This window comes from Nomia melanderi, chromosome 11, assembly GCF_051020985.1.
Source record: "Nomia melanderi isolate GNS246 chromosome 11, iyNomMela1, whole genome shotgun sequence".
Classification (NCBI taxonomy): domain Eukaryota; kingdom Metazoa; phylum Arthropoda; class Insecta; order Hymenoptera; family Halictidae; genus Nomia; species Nomia melanderi.
This window is the reverse complement of record NC_135009.1, coordinates 12,235,290-12,258,310: the sequence shown is the minus strand read 5'-3', so window position 1 is coordinate 12,258,310 and position 23,021 is coordinate 12,235,290. Positions and strand designations below refer to the sequence as shown.

Sequence of the window (23,021 nt, the reverse complement as noted above, 5' to 3'; positions counted from 1 at the left end):
ATATTTATATTGACTGAAATTTCAAAATACCTCAACCTATGATCCCTCGTTACTCAAAACATTCGAATTACCCGCTCGCAACCTTCAATTCGAGGACCTAACTACCCCCGCTATGGCGTCGAAGGTAAAAAAACAGACAAACAAATTGGAAGAAAATTTCGTGTTAGGAAGGTCGAAGTAAAAAATCTCAAACGGATGTTAACCGACAGATCCTCTGTTGTTCAAAGAATTAAATACTCTGCTCGCAACGTCAACCGGGAAGCCTACAGAGACATTCGCCGCCAAAGAGTTATCAACGTAAACAACGGCAAGAAAGGCGTCGAAACGGGTAAGAGAAAGATAATAGAAGAAACGGATCACGAAGAGGTCGAACCGGCGAAAAGCGAACGGTTGATAATCGCGTCGATAGAAATCACGCGATTTCCAGCAAGATCGCACGGTCGCCGTTCAACAAAGGTGAATCCCGTCGAATCGAAAAACCGTGAGATTTTCATGATGGCTGCCACTTTGCTCGGTTGCCGATGGAATAAGTGTGTCACGGCCAGCCGGTAGTAGGAACGACGCTCGTTCGACCGAGCCAGGAAAGCTTCTGTGCCGATATACACGACCGAAAGGTGAGTGTACAGCAAAACGCTGGCTGCCTCTGTACGTGTACGCGGAGAGACATGCACGGTGAACACCTGGAGAGGGGGTCACAGAGAGAACTATTCTATATAGAAGCAATACATAGTAAAACGTCGTTGCAGGTGGAGGAGGTTATTACGATCATCGCCTCTCTCTTTCTCTCTCTTTCCCGCTCTGTCGCCTGCCTTTCGCTGGCTGTGCTTTGCAAACTGCTTGCTCTCTCTCTTTCTACCTCCGTCTCTCTCATACACATTTTCGAACTCGCTCTCTGAATGCGCCAGACTCATTTAACCTTTACGAGCCGGCGTACAGCACGCCGGAGAAAGAAGAGAGAATCTCTACAGAAGGCTGCCGCGAAGGGAATGCTTGAAGGGAATGCTTGTAGATGATCCACCCTCTCATGGAGAATCGAGGAAAAAATATTTCTGATCTCCAGGAACACTGGAAATTAGACTAAGAGGGTAGATCTTCACGTTGAACGAGGAATTCTGTATCGTTTGCGTGAATTTCGAACTTGTTGAGGTTTCGATTTTCTAGACTCTGGGGTGTGCCCGCTAGGGGATGAATTATTTGCAGTTTCTTATTAAGGAGCGAGATTCAGTACACATTTCCCAAGATATTCGATGAAACAGATTTCTCAATGACGATGGCCGTGTTTAGCTTCCCTACAACCGATCGATCCCAAAAGAAACGTATCACCTATCCATTTCACCCAGGACTTCGTAAAACATCAACTAATCGGGCAAATTACTGCCATACCTTTCCGTTTATCACAAATTCACTCTAGATTCGAGCATTCCCAATTCCAGAACGTCCCATTCCTGCCTCGATAGAACAAAGTTACCAACAGTAACAGGAAATACTTCAGTAGTCGAAAGATTCGAGGCAAGACGCTGCATACGTCTCCACCGGATACGAATATTTCGATACTTAACCCTCTTTGCACTCGAGGGCTCCATTTAAAATTTGTCTTCAAACTCGAGGTCTCCGCTATGGAGACAATACAAATAATTTTCAGCTCTTAACACAAGGACAAAGACAAATCGCAAAAACTATTGTGTATAGAATATTCGACTCTTGGCGACAAAAGACGGTCGCGGCTCGAAAAAACAATAACACAGAACAATGACTTTTCTTTTAATGCGCATATCATTTACTTATACGTGAATATGATCTTTCCACTGAAATCGCTTCGAGTGCAAAGAGTTAAAAGACGAGACACTGAATTCAGTCTACACCGAACACCTCCGCCCCCGAGATCCACAGCGAGCCAAGCCTAAAACGCGTCCAGCTCGCGCGCGCAGGAAGGAACGCCATTATCCTCCGCGAGATGCGGACTGATATTTTCCAAGGGGAAATGCCTCGGAGCCGGAAGTCTCGAACAGTTTTAACCCGCGTTATTTATTGCCGGCGTTCTAACAAGGAACCTATACGACGGTAGTTTCTCTCGTTACAAACGTAGCCCGGGCCGGTAGTCCCACATCGGCGATCGCGCGTGTGCGTGCGCTGTCTGTGTCCCTTATGAATATTTATCGTCCGCGGCGGCGGTATCGGCGGCTCGGTGCACACTTTCTTCCGTATCCGTGCAATACTTTGTAGGAGGCACTCGATCATACGTGCACGCCTCGTTTCTGTCGCTCGGTTTCTCCGCGAGCAAAGAGGCCTCCGCCGAGGACAGCCGCGGAGGTGGAGAGACAGAGAGGACGAGGTGAAAGAGGCAGCGGCTGCCGAGCGCACGCGGAGGTGGCAGCGCGGAGGCAACGGCGAAAGAGAGGAGTCGTTGAACTACAAAACAACAGACGTAGACGACCGGCCTAAAAACCTCCGAGGAAGAGGCGGCCTCTCGATTTGTCTCGCTCCGTGCCCGGTAATTGCTGCTGCCTCCTTTCTGTTTATTTTATTCCGCTTTTTCTGTTTTTTATTCTTTTTCAGTTTCCTTTCTCCCCCCTTCTACGTTGCATGTCCTTCTTCCCGATGGAAGGACTTCGAGCTCGGTGCGCGGCGAGAATTAACTGTGAAGAGGATAATCGAAGGTCGGCATGTTTAGATTGTGCACGAGGTTTGTCGGTGATGTGAGTGTTTGTTGGGTTAGAGGAATTTTTATTGTTACAGGTGGTATTCCATCTTGATGTTATTCAAGGAGGATGGTCGTTAATTAGGAGCAACGTGATTGCGAGACAGTGGGGGTGTGTCTGTTAGAATTGCGCGAGTTCTTTGCGAGAGTTGGTTTTAGTATGCAAAGGATCTTCGAGGGGTAATGATCTAACGATAATCTCCTGTGTTGTTTCCTCTCAGCGATTGAACGGCACGAATCGATGCATTTGAACCAATAAAGCAGATTACACGGAAACGTCATCATAGTTTATTGCTAATAGATGCAATGAGTAATTGATGCAGCAGCCATACATTAGTCACTTGTGATCGATTGGGCACTCGACGCGTTCGCAGAGTTCGTTTCTTCGGGAATGAAGTTCTGTTCGGAAACATTCGATGCGTTCTGATACGAAACTTCATACGGAAGCGTTTTATTTGATGAAAAATAAACTTCAACGGTGGAACATTTTATTTTTTCGAAGCTGAAACTTTATAGGAATAAAATGTTACCGTGGCTTTCCCGTTTCGTTTTGTGTACGGATTCGGTGGCTCGGTCGTATTACTGGTTACGGAACACTTTGTACATGGATCTGGTCTTTCAACGGATACGACGACGAATGGCGGTCTAACAATAAAGTATTTTCGATCGGACGACTCCTTAGCCCGATGGCCCCTCGGATAAATACCGAAAATCCGTTCAGAAATATATCTGGACCCTATGTAATTCAAACAAAGGGTCAAAGAGACAACACTCGAAACGGAATCGAGAACTGGGGCGCCTGTAATATTTGCAGTAACCGATCGAGATTCTTATTTAAGCTTCGGTATGGAAACAGTAAATGAACGAATCGATGCTCTTGCACAGTCTTCCGTGGAAGAAGAAAAATATTCACAGTACATTATCCAGATATTAGCACAACCTAAATAAGAAAATGTATTATCAAGAATCGAAAAGTATTTTGGAAAAGAATGATCACAGGACCAATTAGGTACACGCCATGAGAGATGTCTTATAAAAACGGTTCCACTGTACAGAAAGCAATTTTCTAAAGTCTCATAACTTTTATCGAAATTGAAGCAGTTCATTTACCAGAGTGATTAATTGTAGAAAATAAAAAGCGGAGGAAATTGATAAAATAAAATGAATCAGATATCGCAGCATACAAATTCGACAAATCTTTCGAAACGCAGTCGATCACTCTGACAAATGAATGCCCGGTTCATTGATAATCAAAGAACACCGCCCACCTACGAGCCGATGGCTCATCGAGGTTCGTCATATTTCGTTCGTTTTCTTTTTTCTCCTCTCCACCCCGGTCGAAACGAGCTAACACGATTACGAAACTTCTCAATGAATCTAGATTCCGACGACGAAATTGTGTAACTCGGGGCACGAAGTCGAGAAAGCAAATCGATCCCCGAACAGAAAGGACGGAGGTCGTTGAAACTAGATATTTCTGTGCCTTTGCAGCGAAATATTGTGTTTCAGTTGCATCGATGCTAAATAATATAATCGCGTGTCTTGCGCCTTACGTGTGTTCCAGTTTCGATCGAACTCTGCAAGGTTACCATCCGACACTTCGTTTCTTTTTATCGTAAACTTGGATCGAAATTATTGGAAACACGAGACACGAGCCAATAATACCTACCGGGAATGAGTCATTCCGAGCCGTTTCGCGGCTCGATACTAAAGACTTTCGTTTCCCGTCGAATACCACCACGACCGGGGGCATTTTTTATTCAATGACTCTGTTTCGAGTTAAAATGTCAATGGGCAATGGGAATTCAACTTTGACAAGTTCGCGATAGAATGCGCGGTTCGCCATTGAAAATAGCTTTCTGACCTTTCCCTTGGAGTAAATACGGCGGTGTAAAATTAAATCGCGGCGCCTATGGTGCGTTCGCATGTGAACGAGCCAGTGATAACGACGGACTGATCGTCGGCACCCGTGAAATACAAATGATTTTGAAACAGTTCGAAACTCTAATACCGTGGAGTAATAATCGACGAGTTACTACGAACGCTTAACACCAATTCTGAATGTAAAACGCGTGACGTATAATTTTATCACGGCCTGAACTAAATAGCTATATTGATACAACTTACGCTTATCTCGATTTCAAAATACCGATAACGCAGTATTTAAAATAAATTTTTATCTCCGAAAACTTGGGCGTTTATGAACTCTAATAATACGGCGCGTGTCCCCCTTTTCCGGAGCAATTAAGAAATACTTCAAGCGACCGACGAAATAATTCAGAAATAAATTCGTCGAGGCACTTAATCAATTCCAGCGGAACAGTTGGAAACGCTCGCTAAAAACAGAAAACGTACCATTCATTTTAACCTAATATAAACTGGATAAGCATCGGCGCAAAATAAATGATCTCGATCTCAAAGCGCAGATAATGCAATGTTTTAAATAAACTCTTATCTCCAGCTATTAATTCGCAATTTATGCTTGAAACGGATTTATGTCGGCGCAGCGAACGATCGCAAAGCCGAGCGTGTACCGCGGAGTGTCCTAAAACTCATGTTGCGTGTTAATAAGACGAGTAAAAGAAATTCGCATAAATCTCTAATACGACTGAACAGCTATAAACGTCGTTCAATTCAGTCGGCCTCGAATCAAACATTCTTCTTGTTAGCAATTTCTATACTTTACCGTAAATCTAGACACAGGAAGAGCATAGTATTTTGTTTTACTGGCGCATTAACGATAAATACTTCTGACAAGTGCAACTGCCAGATAAAATGATAAGTCAATAGGTTAAAAGGTATCTTGAGACTCCTTCGGTGAGAATATTGTTAACGCATTGCACGCCGTAACATTTTAGATATGTATAACACAAATCCAAAGTAAAATCACGAAATCGAATTCCTCATTCAATTCCCTAAGTTCCAAATTTCAGTTTGGTTGATGTTTAATTGAAATTTTGCCGGCGTAGAATGTGTTAACGAGTTGATACGTGGTGTAAGTCTCGCCGCCATCTTTACGGGACACCCCGTATAAACGCGTACCGCGGCGGCGAGAAAAGGCGACCGTCTCTAGACAGCGGCCGTTAATATGCAGAGAAATGTGACGTAGTTCCGCGTCCCCGATAGAAAATCGATGCTTCGAAATCTAAGTTTAACCGCGATAATTTCGTCCGCGGGATTTCGAATGCACCTGCTAACGCTTGTGTTTCCGTTGCATAATTTCAACCTTTAAACCGGCCCTGGTGACGCATTTTCCTCCGCAACCGCGAACCCCATAGAAAGATCCTCTAACAGTTCCACATCCTAGCCACGAGCGATTTTCGAGGCCCCTGGAACCGGTTCCCGATCCGATAACGCCCCCCCGCCGCCCTTTTTTCGAAGGCCTCGAGAGCTCCGACGAGGACGGGGCCACGAGATCGAACAAGATGGAGAACCGTGGACGAAATCAAAAACACAGCTCGACCAAGTTTTCGGAGATCTTTCTAAGCTCTGTTTCGTTGGTACGAAGGTTTTATAAATTATGGTGTAAAGTAAACGAAATCGTAAATAAAGGGCAATAGTATGATAATTCGCACCTTTGAAGAGAAACTTGAAGGAATTGAGATTAACTGAAAGTTTCTGCTTTTCGTCTGTGTTTTTGTGAAGTGTAAGGTAAAATAATATTTAAATATTGTACCGAGAGAAATAGTAATCGAATGGAAATTGGTTTACAGTATTGAAGTGTCAATATTGTTGTAGATGAAATGAAGGTGGCATTGTATACACGATAGAAGCTCGAGGTAATTTAAACACTCGAGGTAAGCGATGAAAAATTCAGAGATTGATGGGTGTACTGTAGATCTTACGCAATTACCTGTCGTCGTGGATCATTTGAATTAATGATGAATCTAATGCGGCGTAACGCATCGTAAACGCGCATGTATCTACGAATCTTCATTCGTTTAAGAGAAAGTTTTATTGGCGTTTCCAAATAAAAATCAGATCGAACGGGACTTCCTTACTGAGAATTTCAAGTCCAATCGTAAATAATGTGCGCTACCGATTGAATGGCGCCCACTATCAGTCGGCTTCAAATGATACGAGCAACGTCGTATTTGATATTGCTTTTATCTGGAAAAGCTCGCTAATCTACGGGTCAAAGTGTCATAAAAATTCGCTGAAAAATAAAATTCCTCTCTTATGCTACGCTGAAGCGATCGGGATCGTAGTATAGACGTTGCGACACCATTTTGGAATGACCAGCGACGAGTTCGGTGCCACCGAACGTCTCGTCGAGAAGATTTTCGATGCGCCACCGTGTCAAGTTGCGAATTTAATGTGCAACGTTCGCGATTCTGGAAAAACCAGGATTATTCAATGACTGTTTTCTCACCGTCGTGGCAAATAAACGTCGAAGATTAGATAATGGGAATTATGTAATTAACGGCAGAACGTTCTGCGTATCCGTGTCGACGAAAACGTGGCAATCTAGTCGGGTTTTAATTAAAAGAAAATAGTCCAATCAACGCTTAAGGAAATAAATAGAACAGAAGAACAGAATTACGACAGAACATGACTTTTCCCGACGAACGCTATCAACGACGATACATTCTAGATGCTGTGCGTGTTTCTTCTTATCGTGTTTGTTATACGCAATTCTGTACTTTCGGAGATGCAAGCATTATTGATGAAAAATACGCGATGACTCGCTGAGCGAGGAATAAGCTTCACTTTCCTGACAAAACGGACTCACAAATTTATATATAATGAATAATTGAGATAAGCCGACAATCTCAGGATTAAACACGACCCAGCCTTCTATTTTCTTGTTTCCGACGATTAAAATATTAAAATAGCAGTGTCAACGAGATTCCTTTATTCTCGCCGCCAGGTGATAAGACACTCAAAGACTCGATATCGACGTTTTCCACGTATTTACGCGCTTTCTCCGCTGGCAGTTTGTTTCTGCGTCAGTCCAGGACCTTTTATTTACATAGGCCGATTATGCAAAGAACTTTCCGAAGTATAAAATGCAGAGAGATATCGGGGAATCGACGTTTCAACTGTTCCGCCATAAGCAACACTTGATCTTAATCAATTGGACGTGATGCGGTGAATCGAAAACATTCTTGCGATTTAAACTAATAAATACATGTACGTAGCAGCCTAAATGTATTTGATAACAGATTCGTATCAACACTTTCACTGTTGAAGTTGCAGTCGCATGCAGTATGCGATCGAAAGACATCTCTTAATAAAGCAGAAATTAAGGAATTAAGATTCGTCATAACGATTACTCTATCTTTCTTAAATCTCGTACATCCAACAACATTCGGTTCGTTCGATACATTACCAAGAAAATGAATGTTTCAATTTATGCTGAAACTATCAGCAGCGGTCAAACTGTTAACAATGTATTCAACAAACTTTTAAGTATATTCTCAAACAGATTGTAAAATGTTTCAAGGGTATACGTGGAAATTCACATTTATAATTTTAATCAGAAAAGATTCGTTTGCCGACGTAACAGAGTAATGTAACCTCTGCAAGTATTTTGTATAAAAGAATAATTATCTCGGCAACAACCGTGGAGGTTTTGTCGCTTTCCCCGCGAACAACCCGCCGTGAAAATCACTCAGCTTTCGTTAGAGATTAATAATAAGTACCGAACGATGGTCTTTCGAAACATGCCACGGCACACGCGATTTTCTCTGTCCCAGAAAGGCTTCTGATTAGAATAGTGATGTAACTAACGCGCGTACATCGCAAATGACCCATTAGATTATTTTTTATTCCATTCCACCGCGATCCATGTCCACGTACGGTTTTCCCGGTGCGAATGACAGTCCGTCTCCGCCCGCGTTTCGTCCGAGGATTCCCCCGATCGCCATTTTTCCCCTGGACCAGTTGTTCTATATTATAATCGTTACACAGACAACGTTCTCCTTTAATTAACATGTGCTATGTACAGTCATATAATCTATAATACATAATTTAAACTAATGGCATGTTAGTACACACTTCTGTTACTAATTCAATGACCTCAATCATTTTAGCGTTAAGCAGGCTTGTTACAAACTAAAATGTAAAACAGTTTGATGCGTTTTTGGCATTAGTACCTTTTTCTTTATCTGTTACGTAACTTGGGATCTGTAATGATTAACCCCATTCCTTACGATTTAATCAACTACGATCGATACAACTACTTTATTGTTAATAATTTATTAAGAAAAAGAACAGATTTAGAAGCATATTCTATATCAATCTTCGCTTCGAAGTATAATAATTAATAATACAAGAATAATATTGAATTTGAATTCAAAGGGATCGAGTAATATTCAAGCTAGTTCTGTTTAAAATCTACACTTCGTGTCTGACACGTTATTGTAAGGGGATAATAAAAAGCATGGTTCCTCTATACTTTCTCTGTTGATTCAACGACCTCGGTGATTTTGGTTTTCCGAAAGTTTTCCTTATTTTTCTTAAGGAAAAATGTGCCGTGAAACATTAAGAACCATTGCCCACGGCGTTTGATATCATCGTACGTAGCTCGATTTCGAATAGCGTATACGCACGGCTTCCACGATGAAATCATTACAATCTGTGAGAGATAACCTGACTGGGTTTGAAGTCCAACACACGACGAAAAGGGAGAAAAATTTCGTTATCGCTCGTCGGTGTCCATTGCCTGCGGTATAACGGATGTTCCGCAATCGTGGTACGAAACGTTCCTCGCTTGACGTGAAATGTCCCTTCCGGGGTACTTCCAACGAAACGTTCGTCTATGATTCATTAATTATTCATTGACGGGCTGTATCCTTGATTGGAGTTATGGTGTAATCGTAAACGAACTGATTAAGCCTCCACTACAGAAATAATTCAAATTTCTCTTTGGAAATAAATGTAAAATGGCATCTCTATATTTCAATGTGCAATGCAGATTGGAATTCCCTGAGAACATTCATAAATCCTTCGGTCGAAGAGATATTACCGCAAGTTTTTTGAAGGTCTGGAGAAAATCTCGCAAAAAGGAACAAAATGGCGTCAACCGAAAGAAGAGATTTCGACGCTTCACGAATTGTCGTCGTTTTTGAATGTCAAAGCGTCTGTTTCATACATTCCTCTGATTCTTCGAATCAAAATAACATGTATTACTATTCCTGCAAACGTATTGAACAGAAATAATTAAATTGCAAGAGGAAGTTGCGAAGCAGAAGAAACCACATACTACACACAACAATAAAATCCATACGTTCAACGTTCTACCAAAATATTCCAATCATCCTACAGAGAAGCTGGAATCTCTAAAACCATCCAAGAATTCCTAAACGAATCCCAAAAATACTAAGCAACCTATCATAACCAACAATAACTCAATTCTGTTCAATCCTCGACACCAACAATACAATCTCAACATTCCCAACCAATTAAAAAAATCAGCTCTACTGCGTCAACCTTCCATTCCTCCCATTCTCCCTAAAAACATTGACTAACAATTCATCTTGCCCAGCCGCCCAAGAGAAGCAACATAAATTACAACATTTTACAAGTCTCCTTCCCATCATTCCCAACACACCGCAAACAATACAATCTCAACATTCCAAGCAACTCGAAAAATCAACTCTACCACGTCAACCTTCCATTCCTCCCATTCTCCCTGGAAACTCTAACTAACAATTCATCTTGCCCAGCCGCCCAAGAGAAGCAACATAAATTACAACATTTTACAAGTGCTCTTCCCATCATTCCCAACACACCGCAAGCAATACAATCTCAACATTCCAAGCAACTCGAAAAATCAACTCTACCACGTCAACCTTCCATTCCTCCCATTCTCCCTGGAAGCCCTAACTAACAATTCAATCTTGCCCAGCCGCCCAAGAGAAGCAACATAAATTCCAACATTTTATAAGTGCCCTTCCCATCGGGCTCAACCGTCAAAAATTGCGATCGCAATTTCTCCGGACACCCCGTACGTGATCGTGTATAAGGCTATATAGACAAGGGGTTGCAATGCCTCGTGTGACGCAGCAGCAACCCGAAGGGTGGGGACCCTGGCGTGTATGTGCCCGTTTTCTCCCTACCGTATATAATGCTCCCACCGCTTCTCCCCTCGCCCTTCCTTCCCTTCGCCGAGATCCCGACCGCCCACCTTCCGACTCTCCCCATCGCCCCTATTCTCCCCACCGACATTCATTCCCAGCGCCCCTCTGTGTATCCCGGCGACGTTGCCGGGTGTTACATAATAGCTGCCGCGGCGTTGCCGGCTCCACGCAGACACGGCGCGCGACGTTGCCAACTGTACGCCGCGGCGAACCGGTGTACCATGTCGAGCTGCCTTGCCTTGCCTTGCCTTGCCTTGCCTTGCCTTTGCCTTGTCTGTTTGCCTGCCTGCCTGCCTGCTTGCCTGGCTTGGCCTGGCTTGGCCTGGCCTGGCCTGGCCTGGCCTGCCTGGCTACCTACCCAACCGATCCGGCTAAGCCCAGACCTGTATTCAGGATCCTCGGATATGGCCTCTCTTCTTCGTCGCAATTAGACGAAGTAAAATTCGAGAATGAAATAACGCTGGCGAATCTGCCCTGCGACGGGTCATGCTTTCCTATTGATGAGAAACTTGGGCGGACTTTGTCCAGCATCTCGCCACTTGGCTAGTTTTATTTCGAATTTTGGGTAATTCAGTATTTGGATGCTTGGGTGGAGTTTGGGGCTTTTGAGTATTCTGGACGGATGCTTTTTTTATTCACAAGAGAGGCTAGAAGTTTCCGGTGGCCTTTAATTTGAAACGATAAGTGCAGTTCGTTGAAAACGAATTAGTTGATACGTCGAGTGCAGGACTTTTGGAAGTTTTCAGATTTGGTCACTGGTGTCTGACGACTGGATCGTTATATGCATGTACGTGAGGGTGGTGTATACGCTACCAGGGTGAATTACGATTTATTGCGCAACTTAAACCGGAGGATAAAAGGGTTAGGAAAATGTTCAACCAGTTACGATATGATTTCACATAATTTAATTGCGGCTACCAAAATAGATTTATCGTCGCAGTACACTAATCTGCAATCAAGATCAGATGACGCGTGACGAGCGATATTTAACGAACGCTTTCGAGTTTTTACATATTCATGTTACTAAGACGGGTAATATTGAACTAGAGATCACCGTCACTGATACCTTGATAAAACAATATCAAATAACCAATGGAAAATGGAATTCCTTCCTTAGGAAAAAATAGAAGAATCAATTCATACAAGAATATTTATTATTGTATAAATATTATCAAACATTCGAAAAATCGTTAATGTACTAAAGATTCAAGGTAATACACGACGACCCTCCATTTTGTTTTCCTCCGGTATCCACCATTACTATAAGTCGGCCCACGGTATTCATAATAATTCAGTTTCTAGTCCCTAAATTTCATGAAGTAACATTCCATGAATTTTACGTATCTTCAGCTTATTGTTAGCCAGACGGTACTACTGTTAATCTAATTTTTAATCTCACGGACTGAATATACAGGAAGAAGAGATCTGCTCTAGCAGAATTTTCCTTTGTCATCATACCTGCGCAAAAATATCAAGGTTGCAAAGAGGCCTGCGGTTCTGAATAAGTGACTTATTGTCAGGATGTTCAGCACGGTTGAATTCATCGATATTTTCGTGCGCGGTCGTACAAAGTCGATGCCAAGCTGAAGTTCTGCTGGCGAAAAGGTGTTGTGTGTGTCGTTATTTGACCGATCTATTATGGCAATTCCCTTTGTCCCTGAGAACCCGGGGCCCTTCCCTAGTCCGGATGTCTCGGGCTGGTTCCGGATCTCGGATTACCGGGCCCCTCGAGGCGTTTCAAACGGAGCCCCGCTCTACTTATTCCATGCTTGAAAAATATCAACTGAACACTGGTGAGAAAGATTCCTTTGTTCTTTCTTCATATATTAACCTCGTAGCTCCGTTACGCATTAATTTTTCACCCGAAACATTGTATCGAGGGTTATAATTATTAACTGTCGGCCATTAGACAGAAATGAAAAATTTAACTCACATTCGTTCCTACAGAGAATTCAAACGTATCTCGATACACCAAGAATAATGTAATATTTCATATCTTCGAACCTATATATAGAAGCATACTATTTTAAAGACAATAAGGGTTGTTAAATTGAAATATAAAATTCGTTAACCCCATTCGAGTTTAGTTTCATTTCTACATACTCATTCGTTATGTACAATAATTCGTATTAATAAAACGAATATATAATTTATTCTATTAAGAATCATACTAAATCCATTCTACCCTTAAATTCACAGATAGTATTTCACAGTTATTATTTCGATCACAGTTACATCTGATTATGTAAATTGATGTGCAATGCCGATCGCTGGGTAGAACAAAAACGTGTTCGATCGAATAAAAATATTCAGCATTCGGCCGAGGGGTAGTGAACAACAGCCGGCGAGTACAAAGATACAAACGTTCCGAACACGTAATGCGATACAATTAAGTCGGCACAGGGGCCCCGCGGTGGAGGGATTATTTTTTTAATCCGAAAGGCAAGGCCTTGAAATCTACAAAAACGTGTGCGACGCTCCCGGCCTGGCCCCAAGACGAGGGAAAGCGGCGTTGCCAATTTCGCCTGGCCGCGCACCGCCCGGCAACGTCGCCTGCGAACTCTATCGATTCCAGATCTACAATTTCTCGTGAGCCCTCTGGGTCACTCGAGCACGTTTCCGTGGCGTGGGTACGTGACTAACAAAAACCATTGCAACAGTCGCGGCCGAAAAGTTACGACGAAAAACTGGGAAAAAAGGAGAGGGAAAGGTTGAAAAAAAAGGAGAGAAAGAAAAAAAAATAGCACAGTTAACAACCCCGCGGAGTTATTCGGACATTTATCAAATGCAGCGATGGCAAGTCTTATCGCGTGTTTTTCCACGCACCCCAAAGTTCGCGCGGAGCGTTTCTATTTTAACACGAAACAACGCCGACCAAACGTTGTACATTGTACAAGAGAGGAACGGTGAAGTTCAGCAACTGGGGTGTTTGAGATACGCGCGGCTATTTTTAGGGTTGGCTGTAGGGTTCAGACTCGTGGAAGACAAACACTATACCGGGATGGCAACAAGAGGTAGGGTACGCATGTGAAAGGATATATACAAGGTGATCCGAAAATAAGTTTGGGTAAAAAGTAAATGTTAAACTTGAAATGTTGTATTTCGAAATTGAATTTGAAGCTTGGGACTAGCGGCGAGACTGAAATGATGAATGAAATACAACAGGAATGCTAATTGAGGTGTAGTTAATTACCGAGGCACTTTTTAATATTTTTGTTGGCGCATACGGTTAATCTAAATGGGAGATATTTAATAAAATACCTATCCACCTGATTGTTCGGCTCTTAATGGTATATAATAAAATTAAATATTTCTTTTCCCCGCGATATGCAATTATAAGAAAAATACAAGATACGCTGCAAATGTTTCGTACCGTTATTTGTGCATGCAGCATGCTTTAAAGAAAAATGGGGGCACTCGCGTTTAACAACTATTAAACAGGGTCACTGAACGGTATACTCGACCCATTCGATTTTACACTACCGAACGACGCACTCGCAAGGGTGAATGAGACAAGAAAGATTTTTCAAATTCATTTCCCAACGCGGAATAGTTTTCAATACATTACAGTGAGCAGCGGGTCACGATCACTGGAAAGAAAGAGATTAAAATACATCATCGCGAGAAGAGAAACTGCGCAAAAGATAAAATGTCCTAAAAATAATAAAATATTCCATGTGACTATAAAGAAAGGACTGAGAAGGAAAAAATGTCCAATCTTCGATACGATGAAGGTTCAATTGTAAAAATTATAAATAAAAAATTACAAAGAAAATCTAGTTTCTACTAAGAATAAAAGAATAAAATGTTTATTTTATACAATTTATCGAATCATTCCCATTGTTGCAAATATGTTCATACTGAAGTTTCCAACGGAACCAAGAACGGCTGTAAAAGTCTTAAAAATGCGACTGCGAGACAGGAAAGTATCGAGGTGAAGTTATAGGCTACTGATATATCCAATGTTTTCGGAACGTCTCGTACGCTGTCCACCTCCTTCGTGAACTCGGCGCCTTAGTCGGTGAAAGTCAGTCGTGTGTTCTATGTGGCCAAGAACCCTCGGAGAACATACGACGACACAACTACATATATTCACGTGTGTATGCAAGTATCCATCGCGTACACATGCACACGTATATCCTGGCATTATGCGGGGACATGCATAGACTGCATTATTCTATAAGTATTATACACACTTGACGCATTATAAACCATCTGAGTCGACAACCAGCGTGTCGGGCGATTCGTTTCGACTTGTACAGAGGACGACTATTAAGCTGGGAAATATCCAGTGTGCGCTTAACATAATAAAATTACCATATACCCTAAAACAACAATAAATCAGTTCCTCGTGACGAGTTACTACCGATGATAACTGCACGTAAGTAACAAGTTCGAATAAACCAACAAGAGTCGAGTAACGAAAATGTATTTCCTGTAATTTATTATTAACATTGAAATATTCTGGGCACATAATTAAAGATATTTTAACCGACGAATCACTTTGTTAATTCCGTCGTCCTCCACACACGAATCCCCTTTCGCATACGTAGCACCGAACCAGTGAGATCGTATATTACCGATGACGATATTAACGTGTTACTAGATCTAGGGGAAAAATGAGGGAAAACGAATTTTCCGCCAACACTGGGAAACGAAAAACTGTGCGTCAGGTCTCTCTGGATGAGGAACGAGCGACCAACTAATGTGCGAGTTCGCAGAACGATGATCGAGGCAAGTATACGGAGTGGTCCGTTTACCAAGCTGCCAACTCAGTCGGTTTGCCGTGTGAGAGGGCAAAAGATGCGACGTTGCCGGGACGGCAACGCGTAAACGACCGGCGCGGACACGGCAACGCCGCGAAACGAGAGACACGCCGCTGCTGCGAGACAAGAAGGAGAAGGCAAACGTAGTCGTTTCGATCTGAAACGCAATGCCGGCCGCTTGCCAGATACCGTACCACAGACCAGGGTCGACGGATGAAGAAATTTGGCGCTATCGGCGGCGGCTTCTTCGCGCAGGTGTTCTCGGGACCTCGATGTCTACCGAAGTTCCCTTCGGAACGATTACGATTACCGTAGTTTCTGAAATCAGTTGCTACTTGCAATTATCCAACGAATACGTCTATACATGTATCCAACATTTTACAAGAAATCGAATAGCTATTAACAATGTTAAAAAATACTTGACCAGACAGAAGATTTCAAGCCATCATGTTCAGTTGCAAGACAAGAACTCAAATACTTTGTTAATCTTTTCAACGCTCTATCCCCTCATAAAAACTAATAGGAAACCCCTCGTTTAGTATTCCTCTCCAATACTTTCAACTCTAGGGTCTTACTTCCCAAATACGAATGACTACCTTCCACATTCGGCACACGTAGAATTCCTTCAATGATCAAGTTCACCGTTTTGATCGAGACTTTCAGCGAGTCACTTCTTCGAGAATAATTCAAATTTGCTAGAGCAACCCCCAAAACCATGCGCCCCGTTAATAAACATACGCCTAGGTGTATTCGGCGAGATACGTGGACCCAGAAGGCGCGTTTGATCGCAGGAACGTGGAATTCGATTGCCGCTATAAGGAAGCAACACACCGACACACGGGGGCGGGGAAGGGGGAGGGGGCAACGAGTCGCCGGGAGAGGCGGGGGCACATAGAGGAGAGGCAGGCAGGCGGCTATGTAACTCGGGGATACATATTTGTGACAGCTCGTATATCATCGTAGGCAGTGTGCACCAACACACGAAAATACGTGTGACTGGAGGTTGTCGAAGAGTCGAAGGTTTTCGGACGGGTGACGTCGGTGGAACACGAGGACGAGCGGCGCAACGGGCGGGGTGGGGTGGCGAGAGAGCATGGGGTGCAGGGGCGCGGTAAGGTATGGGGTGGGGAGAGATGGGGCAGAGCGAGGCTGGAGAAGGGGAGGTGGTCGACCACGCGCGATCAATATAACAAAATACGCCGGCAACCCGCCGCACACACATATATGTACGCGTGCGCGCTCTCACACGTACATTCTCGAGCATCCTATCAATACACCGACAACGGGACCAGCGTACACACGTACACGCATACATTGTAAATATAATCTAAACGTGCATGTGAACGTGCGTACGTGTACACATCGGGCCGGGTGTGTGTGTGTGCAGGAAAGCTGCGCATACTCTTATCTCCGTGTGACCATAAATTGCGAACGCGATACGTGTGCATATTACTTGTGCACAGAGGCGAATATACGTATGCACACCCGATGGACACGAATGTGTATATATATATATATATGTGTAAATATATGTATATATATGTATATATTTATTCGTGTACATAAGTGTACACTATGTGTAAATGCGTGCAGAGAAATTCGGTGGTACGTTCGTACGCACTACGCGTGTCTGGTTGCACGGGAGAAATGTACGTTTCAGCAAGTGGATGCAACGCGTTACCAGAATACGATGCACGTACTCGTGCACACGGAATAATGCGACGGCTATACGTTTAAAACAGATCTTCGAAGCCACGGAGTTCCAGACATATGCACGATATTGCGAAATTGTTTTTTTCTTTTTTTCTAGGGGGTGTTATTTCGTATTCATTGATAAGTTCTGTTGGTTTCATGAAGACTGAATAATAATTATATAGATGCTGTGAAATAAATTATGATTAGTTAATATATTGAATAATTGGTTGAATGGAGTGAAATTAATGTGGAGAATTTAAGAAATAGAGATTTTCTTAAGTTACCAGTTTGTGAAAGATTTGACATGTTCGTTTCCGATCGTTTAAATGCAGTCGGTTACGTGCAGGTTATGTAACGCGAAAAATATTTGAAACGATCGGAACGTACGTCACGAAAGTGACACGTCGGAAAACGGTTCGTTAAATTATCCGTAATCGAGAATATAATAGCAGGAATTTAAAGACGCGTTCGAAGAAATATTACGTTACGCGTACCGAGCGTTTCGAGAAACGAGAGGTCAACGGCGTAACGACGCCACCCGCCATTTTAAGGACGAACCTTTAAGGCTATAACGCACGGTAGACGACCGTAAGACTGAAGCCAGTGTACAAACGAAGTATCGCCAGCTGGCACGTAAAATGTAGCGCCTCTGGCAACGTGAATATTCACCGACGTGTATGCGTTTCGAGGAGAAAAATTAATAGCACAATGAAGACAATGTCTTAGCTGAAAACATCGTAAGGTCATTTCTCTTCGGAAACAAATTACCTATCCTCACGCGAAAACCGAACAATTTACTATGTAACTTTGTAGATATACTTAGCCTACTGAATGTTATTATGTATCAAAGATTTTAATTTCATGTAAAACACATTTTTCTGTGATTTGGGTAAAAACACTGATAAATATTTGTACACCATTCTCCACACTTTCATGTTGAATAGGTGAAGAAACTGGTACATTATCATTGCATAATGAAATATGTCAAAAACGTTGTAATTATTGATAGGAATGAATTTAAAATAATAAAAAATATATAATAATGGGAAACAGGAGTAAAAGCATGGGTACTGTGTAGCAACGTTATGCTACGTTTACGGATGTACTGCAGAAAATAAAAATAAAAGAACTACTTTCATGTAGTTATATGCTTTTTCTGTCACATGAGACAATAATAAATAAAAATATGATTTTTTAATCTTAGAGATAGAATAGTTTGTTGTATTGCTTAGCCAAACAAGTATCCGCAAACTGAGTGTCACTGCGCCAACGTCACCGTTAGTTTTCACTTCTGTTTTCCTACTTTGATCTCTGCTCTTTAATAATTGTACTTGCATTTTAGATCGACTTCTACTCTATACGCAACCTTTCCTTCATGCAAATACATGCATATTCTTAAACAAATGGAAGTTGTTAACGTGAATTGAAAAATAGCTATTTTTATTAAAACATTGTTAAAATAATTCACGTTGAACGTATTTAACTGAATACCTAACTGCTTAAACTTCTAGTTCATACAAAATTTGATTCATTGTATAATGTTCCATTTCCCCGTCAACTTGAACCATCGTATCTTCATTATTTATCAACATAACGTTACTCAGCAACAAAATAGACTTACGTTTATACATAGGTTCATTAAGAATTAGAAAAATATAAAAACCGTACGATCTTCTTCCATACAATTACATTATATAACTTCAAACAACAAACTTCAATTATGAAACAAAGCGGATAACCATTAAAATATTAATATCGACGTAAAACAGATTTTCCTCGTTTTCCGAAACATTTCAAACTATTTCCTTTCATGCTTGTTCATTAAGGCACGGCCACATAACACAGTGAAATATACCGAGCAAGAACTGTAAAAATGTTCTAACGGATGCATAATAAACAAGATGTCAATGAAACAGAACATTCCTGACCGCGAAGATCGACGCTTTCCATTCTAAACGCGCCTAAGGTGTGCCCGGTCGGGGATCCACGGTTTGAGCGCCACTGTCGAACAATAACTTCGTGCCGCTGCGAGCTCTCAAAATGGCTGTCCTCAGCTATTATTACTTCGGGGAAAAAACAAATGACGGCGCGCTTACGCTACGAGGAGAGGAGAGACAGAGCCAAGGCTCTCCGTATATCGCACGTTTGTACACGCGCGCGCGCGAGAGAGAGAGCGTGCATGCGTGTCTCTCCGGGTGCGTGTGCGTGAGGTGTGGGTGTGTGTATACACGCGTTCAGAATCTTCGGTCTACGTACGGAGTCAAAAACATCGCGTACACCTTACCATCCTGCTAAATTCCGGTTTCATCGAAAACAAATAGATGATAACGTTTCTCTCCCCGTCCGGCGTGCTAGACGCGAATAAACAACTTGTAAATAACGAACGAATCTCGCCGCACTTTTCCTCGGCACTACCAGATTCGCAGGTCACGAAACATTGTATACAGCCGCTTCGAGTTTGAGGATTGTATGGCAGATGGAATAAAGCCTGGTAGACGGCTGCATAGGGACGACGACCGTACCAGACATAAAATTCTAGGGGAAAATTGTTGTTGACTGTGCCCAGACTGCGGCAACAATAAAGGCATTCTTACTTCCTGCCCTTAAACGTATGCGAAGGGTGAGGCAGGACGATGAGGGGAGCGGGGAGGGGTTGACGAGGTAGCTTGGCTGTATTTCTTTTTCAACAAGTTTAACCGTGGGTCTACGGTCTGTACGGTAAATTAGAAAGACTTCGGCGAATGGGAAGGCCTGTAAATCTTGGGTGTCTCAAGGTTCGTGTCCTCTATATTAAAGACGAGACGCGGGCACAAGGTACGTTGTAAACGGAAACACGTACAAGCATGTATACTTTGTGTGTAATTGTTGCCAAATGGCATGCTCTCGGTTCGAAATTTACTGTATTTCTTGTATAGGTTCATGCGTATATGTGTGCGTATGCGTGTTCACGGGTCGTGTGTACACGTAGACGTACACATATACATATATATATATATAGATATATACAATCTCACAGTTACGTAAGGCGCCTTTTGTCGAAAGGCATGTGAAACGTATAAGGGGGACACAAAAGGTACTTACCGTTTGAAATGTTCTCGTATGCGATCCTCTCGGATGTTTTCCGGCAGATTTCCAACCCACAGGTGACGTGTCTCTCTAACCATTTTGCTCCGAACTCTTCATTTGGGATCGGATGTTGTGGTATCGTTTGGCGGCACTGTACAACGACACACAACTTCGCCCGACGCTAATCACGGCACACTCACCACACCACCGATACTGAATGCCGCCCAGCGGGTCGGCTAAGGAAGCCTCTCTCTGCTTTTCTTCCCTATATACCTTTTCTCTCTTTCTCTTTCTCTCCGTTCCTCTTTCCCTTTCGTTTCGACTTTTTTCCCCTTGTGTTCCACGCGAGAGAAATGAAATGGACCCGCGCGGACGGTCAATCCGTATCGAACACCAAAAAGGATCGATCCTCCTATAATTCGATCCACCGGGAGAAAGAACTGGTGGACCCGCGAGAACGCACACGCGATGAAAAAAAAAAATTGAAAATAACGAAGGAACCGTTACGTGTATATATATATACCACGACGAACGAAGGAACCAGAGCCTTCTTCCTCTCCCACTTGAAAACACTCTCAATTTAATTCACTGGCAAAAACAAAAACAGATTTAACACTAGTCACTAGCCGGAAGGTAGTGACCCCAAGCAGGACGAGTGTTGTCGTCAGGGCAGCGCTGTGGAACGATCGGCCGATAGAAGAGGGTGGCAACGGAGCTCTCGCGATTAAATTTTTGCGTCGCGACGCACGCCGACGACAACAACGACGACGACCACGACGAAGAGAAGGAGGAGTAGGAGCCTCGATAGCGGACACCACTGATGACAACGGCTATAAAGATCAGGACCGTCGCCGAACACCACATCGTATACCACTGAATCGCGTATGAAGAAAGGCGGCTAATCACACGTCACACCAAGCACACCGAGCACAACGCGGCCGAACGGGCGATACATCCCAACGCATATTGGTTGAGCATAATCACACTCGCGTCGTCGATTTATTTTACCGGATTTTCGGTTGCGCCTCGTTCACGTCGAACCACCGACTAGGAGGCAGCTACCGGTTACCGCCTGAACTATCGCGGAAACCCCACTAAAAAAACAATCGATCTACCGGGACGATAGAACCGTTGCTTTTTTCTCTCCTCTCTTCCTTGGTTGAATTTTCAACGCGCGAACCTTACCGCGGGCACCGACACTACTTTTATATTCCTCTGCCTCTTTTCCTTCCTCTCCTTTCCCTTTACATACTCACTTAACGTAAATTGCTTCTCTTTCATTTACTTTTCCATCATTTTACGATTCACATATCACTGAATATTTCACCTCGCCGCCCCCGGTACGTACACCCCCCGTTACGACGGTATCGTAAACGCGAATGAATACAACGCATGGATCTCGGATGAAAGCGAGTCGAGCCACGGATTTACTCGTTACCCTTGTTTCGGTTTTTTTTTTCGTTTTACTTATTTATTTATTTATTTTAATTTATTCTTTTAATCCAGCGATCGTGCGACTCCTGCCCTGTCACGTAACGTGCATCGATCGAACGAAAAAAAATTAATGGGTTATAACGTTCGCGGACTCGATCGGTTACAATAATAACGCACGCTTGTATATGTACGTCTTAAACGCACTCGCTTCGTTCACTTGGGCCATGTAACGCGGATGGAGCTGACTTCGCTCCTCCTCACTGCACTACACTACTCGGAGTGACGTCACCGTGGCGGGAGCGTAGTTGGCTCGCCGGCTAGCATCGCTGCTCGCCGCGGTGGTGGGGAACACCGCGTAGGGGAACGAAACGAGTCTACCTCGAAAAGCGGCGGCGGCTTGCAATCGCGATCGTCGCCCGCCAGCCGGTGAAGTGTGTCCCATGGTGGGGGCAGAAGGACGGGAGGGGCTTGCCGATGTAGAGAAGGGCGAGGGGGAGACTTTTCGTGCGTCCCCGGAGGGGAGAGAGTCGGAGGGACTCGTTCGAATCGAAGCAAGGACAGGTAGGGAGAACTTGGGACTCCGGGAGAGAAGGGATAACGGGTCGAACGAGCTAACCCGAACCCCCGAGCCGCGCTCGTCCCTGTCGAGCCGGTTCCGTCTCGCTCTCCTTCTCTCTCTCTCTTTATCACGCCGTTGGCCTCTCCTCACGGCTCTTCTGGTCTGTCTTTCTCTCCACCCTCCTACCTCCCGACGTCCCGCTGTCCCCCTGCCCCTCCGCCCCACTTAACGAATCGCCCAGCACCCTGTCTACCCGTCCTCTTCTCACCCAACCGTTCCCGCTCTCTCTCGCTTCTTTGTCCCTTTCCCCCTACCTCTCGGTGCCGTCACCGCCGTCGCCTCTCGTCCGCCATCTTTGTTGCACGCGCACCCCCTCTCACGCCGTCTCCGTTCATCCTGCTCCCTCCAGGGCCGGTTTAGGAGCAGCCAATTACCCGGGGCACATCGGTACTTTCTACCCGAGAAATAAAGATGGAAAATCGGATTATTACGAAAATAAAAGTACTTAACTTTGTGACGTGCTCTCTCTAATCAAGGAAGTAACGATCAAACAAACGCGTCGCGGGCTCGATGCCGGCGCGCGTCGCGTATCGTATGTACGTGCCGGTGAAACATTTTTCCGGACATGTCCGCTTTTGTGTTGTAACCGATGCACGTCGATCGAAATATCACGGAATTAGGATGTCTGGCTTTCCTGTGCCATTTCGTGTCGCGGTACT

At 43.6% G+C, this 23,021-nt stretch overlaps 1 protein-coding gene across 4 annotated transcripts in view; it reads right to left on the bottom strand.

Annotated features, from left to right (window-relative positions):
• The window catches only part of LOC116430675 (uncharacterized), a 129,284-nt gene extending 107,228 nt beyond the window's left edge, over positions 1-22,056 (bottom strand). For all 4 annotated transcript variants that reach the window (XM_076372249.1, XM_076372252.1, XM_076372250.1 and 1 more), the window contains exon 1: positions 20,325-22,056. In XM_076372249.1, the coding sequence (XP_076228364.1) occupies positions 20,325-20,407 (83 nt within the window). In that variant the 5' untranslated portion in view covers positions 20,408-22,056. The remainder of the gene's footprint in view (positions 1-20,324) is intronic.
• Between the last annotated feature and the right edge of the window lie 965 nt (positions 22,057-23,021).